The 6,433-nt window shown below is 67.5% G+C and overlaps 2 protein-coding genes across 2 annotated transcripts in view; one reads left to right on the forward strand and one right to left on the reverse strand.

Moving 5' to 3' along the window:
• Window positions 1–536: 536 nt before the first annotated feature.
• Window positions 537–5,953, forward strand: LOC113996698 (integrin alpha-5-like). Its single transcript, XM_039387332.1, has 3 exons — window positions 537–618; window positions 2,283–2,455; window positions 5,882–5,953. Exons 1-3 carry the CDS (start codon window positions 537–539, stop codon window positions 5,951–5,953), a joined length of 327 nt encoding a protein of 108 aa, XP_039243266.1.
• A 143-nt stretch (window positions 5,954–6,096) lies between these two features.
• HSPG2 (heparan sulfate proteoglycan 2) overlaps window positions 6,097–6,433 on the reverse strand; it is a 52,151-nt gene continuing 51,814 nt past the window's right edge. Inside the window, exon 68 of the mRNA XM_039387321.1 lies at window positions 6,097–6,111. Coding sequence (XP_039243255.1) covers window positions 6,097–6,111 — 15 coding nt within the window. The remainder of the gene's footprint in view (window positions 6,112–6,433) is intronic.

A 6,433-nucleotide genomic window follows, 5' to 3' on the forward strand; every position in this document is an offset into this window, starting at 1 on the left:
GGGGCTGGGGGCACAGGGGGGGATGTGGGGGGGACATGGGGGGGGCTGGGGGGGACACTGAGGGACATTGGGGCACTGGGAGGGGACATTGAGGGGGTCTGGGGGCGCAGGGATGTTGTGGGGGGGACATTGGGGCACTGGGAGGGGACACTGAGAGGGTGTGGAGGGCACAGGGGGGACATTGGGGCACTGGGAGGGGACACTGAGGGGCTCTGGGGTGTGGGGACATTGTGGGGGACACCAGGGGGGACATGGGGACACTGGGAGGGGACCCTGAGGGGCTCTGAGGGGCACAGGAGGGACATCGAGACAGTGGGAGGGGGCACTGAGGGGGTGTGGGGACGTTGTGACAGGGACATGGGGACACTGGGAGGGGACCCTGAGGGGCTCTGGGGGGCACAGGGGGGACATGGGGACACTGGGAGGGGACACTGAGGGGGGCTGAGGGTGTGGGGACGTTGGGGGGGGGACATGGGGACACTGGGAGGGGACACGGGGTGTCCTGGGGCACACGGGGACACTGGTGCCACCCCCACATGTCCCCTCCCGTGTCCCCTCCCAGCATCAACGTCACCTTCTGCCTGAACGCCTCGGGACGGCACCTGCCCGGGCCCATCGGTGAGGGGACAGGGGGGGACAGGGGGGGACACTGGGGACACCTGGGGACACCTGGGGACATGGGGGGACACAGGGGACATGGGGGGGACACAGGGGACACCTGGGGACACGGGGAGGAGCATGGGGATACCTGGGGACACCTGGGGACACGGGGAGGGACATGGGGATACCTGGGGAGACCTGGGGACATGGGGACACCTGGGGACACAGGGAGGGACATGGGGATACCTCGGGGACATGGGGACACCTGGGGAGGGACATGGGGATACCTGGGGACACCTGGGGACACGGGGAGGGACATGGGGATACCTGGGGACACGGGGGGGGACATGGGAACACCTGGGGAGACGGGGAGGGACATGGGGAGGAACATGGGGGACACCGGGGACATGGGGGGGACACAGGGGACACGTGGGGACAGGGGGAGGGACATGGGGATACCTGGGGGGACATGGGGACACCTGGGGACATGGGGAGGGACATGGGGATACCTGGGGGGACATGGGGGAGACATGGGGGACACCGGGGACATGGAGGGGACACAGAGGGGACACCTGGGGGGACACAGAGGACACCTGGGGGGACACAGGGGACATGGGAGACCCAGGGAGGACACAGGGGACATAGGGGGGATATGAGGGGCACACAGGGGACACTGGGGACATGGGGGGGACATGGGGGATGCGGGGGGGCACAGGGGCACCTGGGGACATGGGGGGGACACAGGGGGACACGGGACATAGGGAGGTCACACGGGACATCGGGGGCCACAGGGGCCACAGTGGGGACATGAGGGGGACACGGGGGGGGGCACAGGGGACCCCCGGGGGCCGTGTGGCCGTGTCCCTGATGTGTCTCTGCTGTGTCCCCCCGTGTCCCCGTGTCCCTGATGTATTCCCCCGTGTCCCCCCATGTCCCTGATGTGTCTCTGCTGTGTCCCCCCGTGTCCCCCCGTGTCCCCCCATGTCCCTGATGTGTCTCTGCTGTGTCCTCCCATGTCCCCCCATGTCCCTGATGTGTCTCTGCTGTGTCCCCCGTGTCCCCCCGTGTCCCCGTGTCCCTGATGTATCCCCCCGTGTCCCCCCATGTCCCTGATGTGTCTCTGCTGTGTCCTCCCATGTCCCCGTGTCCCCCCCCATGTCCCCGTGTCCCCCCATGTCCCTGACGTCTCCCCGTGTCCCCCCCGTGTCCCCCCCGTGTCCCCTCATGTCCCTGACGTGTCTCTGCTGTGTCCTCCCATGTCCCCGTGTCCCCCCGTGTCCCCCTGTGTCCCCATGTCCCTGTGTCCCTGACATGCACCCCCGTGTCCCCCCCGTGTCCCCCCATGTCCCTGATGTGTCCCCCATGTCCCCCCGTGTCCCCCTGTGTCCCACCATGTCCCTGACGTGTTCCTCCCTTGTCCCCCCGTGTCCCCCCCATGTCCCCGTGTCCCCCCCTTGTCCCCCCGTGTCTCCGTGTCCCCCCCGGGTCCCCCCGTGTCCCTCCATGTCCCCGTGTCCCCCCCGTGTCCCCCCGTGTCCCCCCCCTGTCCCCTCCATGTCCCCGTGTTTTTTTCTTTTTTTTTTTTTTTTTTTTCCCCCGTTGTCCCCCGTTGTTCCCCCCCGTGTCCCCCCGTGTCCCCCCCGTGTCCCCCCGTGTCCCCCCGTGTCCCCCCGTGTCCCCAGGCCTGGCCGTGGATCTCACCGTGGACGGGCTGAAGGCGGGGGGGGGGCGGCGCGCGCTCTTCCTGGGGGGGGGAGGGGCCGCCCAGCCCGGCCCCTCCCCCACCCGCAGCCTGACCCTGGTGGTCCCCAACGGGGGGACCCCCCAGTGCCGCACCCTGCCCGTGGTGCTGCGGGTAAGGGGGGGCGGGAGGGACCCCCCGGACACCCCCAGCACCCCCGGGAGCCCCAGACCCCCTTGGGACCCCCAAACACCCCCCCGGGCACCCCCAGCACCCCCGGGAGCCCCCAGACCCCCTTGGGACCCCCAAACACCCCCCCGGGCACCCCCCAGCACCCCCCGGGAGACCCTAAATCCCCTTGGGGACCCCCAAACACCCCCCGGCACCCCCAGCACCCCCCGGGAGCCCCCGACCCCATTGGGACCCCCAACACCCCCCCGGGCACCCCCAAGCCACCCCCGGGAGACCCCAAAACCCCGTCGGGACCCCCAAACACCCCCCCAGGCACCCCCAGCACCCCCGGGAGACCCCAAATCCCCTTGGGACCCCCAAACACCCCCCCTGGGAATCCCCAAACCCCCTCGGGACCCCCGGACACCCCCAGGAGTCCCCCAAACCCCCTCAGGACCCCCGAACACCCCCCTGGGCACCCCCTCTGTCCCTCTGGGTCCCCCCCGGGTCCCCCCCGATGTCACCCTTGTGTCACCCCTGGGACCCCTCCCGTTCCACGTCACCCCTGGGACCCTCCCTGTCCCCTGTGTCACCCCTGGGACCCCCCGTGTCACCCCTGGGACCCTCCCCCGTCCCCTGTGTCACCCCTGGGACCCTCCCCCATCCCCTGTGTCACCCCTGGGACCCCCCGCGCCACCCCTGGGACCCTCCCCCGTCCCCTGTGTCACCCCTGGGACCCCCCCGTCCCCAGTGTCCCCATATCCCCCCCATCCCCTGTGTCCCCCTGTCCCCCATGCCCACCCCCGTGTCCCCCCTGTGCCCCCCCCGTGTCCCCCCCGTGTCCCCCCCATGTCCCCCCCGTGCCCCCACGTCCCTCGGTGTCCCCAGAACGAGTCGGAGTTCCGGGACAAGCTGTCCCCGATCCCGGTGTCCCTGAGCCTGGCCCTGGACCCCCGCGTGCCCCCCGAGCCGCTGGCACTGTCCCCGCTGCTGGCACCGACCACCCGCACCCGCCTGGAGGCCAAGGTACCCCTGGCACCGCTGGCACCTGGGTCACCTGGGTCACCTGGGTCACCTCTGTGTCACCTGTGTCATCCCTGTGTCACCTGGGTCACCTAAGTCACCTGTGTGTCACCTGTGTCACCCCTGTGTGTCACCTGTGTCACCTCTGTGTCACTTCTGTGTCACCTGTGTCACCCCTGTGTGTCACCTGTGTCACCTCTGTGTCACCCCTGTGTCACCCCTGTGTGTCACTTGTGTCACCTCTGTGTCACTTCTGTGTCACTTCTGTGTCACCTGTGTCACCTGTGTCACCTCCAGGCACCTGGGGTCACCTGTGTCACTTATGGGCACCCAGGGTCACCTGTGCCCTGTGTGTCACCTGTGTCACCTGCGCACCACCTGTGTGTCACCTCTGGGCACCCCTGTCACTGCTGTCACCTGTGTCACCTCTGTGTCACCTCTGTGTCACCTGTGTGTCACCTCTGTGTCACCTGTGTCACTTCTGTGTCACCTGTGCGTCACCTGTGTGTCACCTGTGTCACATGTGTCACCCCTGTGTCACCACTGTCACCTGTGTCATCTCTGTGTCACCTCTGTGTCACCTGTGTGTCACCTGTGTCACTTCTGTGTCACCTGTGTGTCACCTGTGTCATCCCTGTGTCACCACTGTCACCTGGGTCACCTCTGTGTCACCCCTGTCACCGCTGTCACCCCTATTTCACCTGTGTCACCTCTGGGCACCCGGGGTCACCTGTGTCACCTGTGTGTCACCTGTGTCACCTCTGGGCACCCGGGGTCACCTGTGTCACCTGTGTGTCACCTATGTCACCTCTGTGTCACCTGTATCACCTCTGGGCACCCGAGGTCACCTGTGTCACCTGTGTCACCTGTGTCACCTCTGGGCACCCAGGGTCACCTGTGTCACCTGTGTGTCACCTATGTCACCTCTGTGTCACCTGTATCACCTCTGGGCACCCGGGGTCACCTGTGTCACCTGTGTCACCTCTGTGTCACCTGTGTCACCTCTGGGCACCCGGGGTCACCTGTGTCACCTCTGTGTCACCTGTGTCACCTCTGGGCACCCAGGGTCACCTGTGTCACCTGTGTCACCTCTGTGTCACCTGTGTCACCTCTGGGTACCTGGGGTCACCTGTGCCACCTGTGTCACCTGTGTCACCCCGGGGACATGGCGTCACCCTGTGTCCCCGTTACCCCTGTGCCATGTCCTCTCTGTCCCCACTGTCCCCAACCCCCCCAATATCCCCAATATCCCCCAATCCCCCCAATCCCCCCAGTGTCCCCACTGTCCCCAATCCCCCCACTGTCCCCAATCCCCCCACTGTCCCCACTGTCCCCAATCCACCCATACCCACCACTGTCCCCACTGTCCCCAATGTCCCCACTGTCCCCAATCCCCCCACTGTCCCCAATGCCCCCACTGTCCCCACTGTCCCCAATGCCCCCACTGTCCCCACTGTCCCCACTGTCCCCACTGTCCCCAATCCCCCCACTGTCCCCAATGCCCCCACTGTCCCCACTGTCCCCACTGTCCCCACTGTCCCCAATCCCCCCAATGTCCCCACTGTCCCCACTGTCCCCACTGTCCCCACTGTCCCCAATCCCCCCACTGTCCCCACTGTCCCCACTGTCCCCACTGTCCCCACTGTCCCCCAATCCCCCCACTGTCCCCACTGTCCCCACTGTCCCCAACCCCCCCAATATCCCCAATATCCCCCAATCCCCCCAATGCCCCCACTGTCCCCACTGTCCCCAATGCCCCCACTGTCCCCAATCCCCCCAATCCCCCCACTGTCCCCACTGTCCCCACTGTCCCCACTGTCCCCAATCCCCCCAATGCCCCCACTGTCCCCACTGTCCCCACTGTCCCTAATGCCCCCACTGTCCCCAATCCCCCCACTGTCCCCACTGTCCCCAATCCCCCCAATGCCCCCACTGTCCCCACTGTCCCCAATGCCCCCAATCCCCCCAATGCCCCCACTGTCCCCACTGTCCCTAATGCCCCCACTGTCCCCAGTGTCCCCAATCCCCCCGATCCCCCCAGTGTCCCCAATCCCCCCAGTGTCCCCAGTGTCCCCAGTCCCCCCAATCCCCCCAGTGTCCCCAGTGTCCCCAATCCCCCCAGTGTCCCCAGTGTCCCCAGTGTCCCCAATCCCCCCGATCCCCCCAGTGTCCCCAGTCCCCCCAATGCCCCCACTGTCCCCACTGTCCCCACTGTCCCCACTGTCCCCAATCCCCCCACTGTCCCCACTGTCCCCAATCCCCCCAATCCCCCCAGTGTCCCCAATCCCCCCAATCCCCCCACTGTCCCCAATCCCCCCAGTGTCCCCAGTGTCCCCAATCCCCCCACTGTCCCCACTGTCCCCAGTGTCCCCAGTCCCCCCAGTCCCCCCTGTCCCCCGTCCCCAGGCTCACATCCAGCTGGACTGTGGCGAGGACAACGTTTGTGTCCCCGACCTGCACCTCGAGGCCACCGCGTAAGGGGGGCACGGGGGGGGCTGGGGGGGGCTGGGGGGCCAGGGGGGTCCCGTGTCAGTCCGGGGGGGCTGACCCGGCTGCTGCCGAAGACCCGGGGGGTCCCCGGCTGCTTCTGGGGGTCCCTGGGTGGTTCTGGGGGTCCTGTGTCAGTTCTGGGTCTCCTGGGGAGATCCGGGGGGGGTCTGTGTCAGTTCTGGGGGTCCCTGGGTGGTTCTGGGGGTCCTGTATCAGTTCTGGGTCTCCTGGGGAGATCCGGGGGGGTCCTGTGTTGGTTCTGGGGTTCCCTGGGTGGTTCTGGGGGTCCTGTGTCAGTTCTGGGGGTCCTGTGTTGGTTCTGGGGTTCCCTGGGTGGTTCTGGGGGTCCCCGGGTGGTTCTGGGGGTCTCTGACAGATCTGTGGGGGGGTCCTGTGTTGGTTCTGGGGGTCCCGTGTCAGTCCTGGGGGTCCCTGGGTGGTTCAGGGGGTCTCTGGCAGATCTGGGGG

This window comes from Pipra filicauda, unplaced genomic scaffold (genome assembly GCF_003945595.2).
Source record: "Pipra filicauda isolate LSUMZ 115617 unplaced genomic scaffold, ASM394559v2 scaffold554_size360964_pilon, whole genome shotgun sequence".
Taxonomy (NCBI): domain Eukaryota; kingdom Metazoa; phylum Chordata; class Aves; order Passeriformes; family Pipridae; genus Pipra; species Pipra filicauda.

What these genes read in the sequence shown, in the direction of transcription:
- LOC113996698 (XM_039387332.1), top strand. Translation starts at nt 537, where the DNA reads ATGTCCCCTCCCGTGTCCCCTCCCAGCATCAACGTCACCTTCTGCCTG. An exon ending in GCACCTGCCCGGGCCCATCG is followed by an intron (nt 619 to 2,282) that starts GTGAGGGGACAG and finishes CCGTGTCCCCAG; the next exon opens with GCCTGGCCGTGGATCTCACC. An exon ending in CCCTGCCCGTGGTGCTGCGG is followed by an intron (nt 2,456 to 5,881) that starts GTAAGGGGGGGC and finishes CCCCGTCCCCAG; the next exon opens with GCTCACATCCAGCTGGACTG.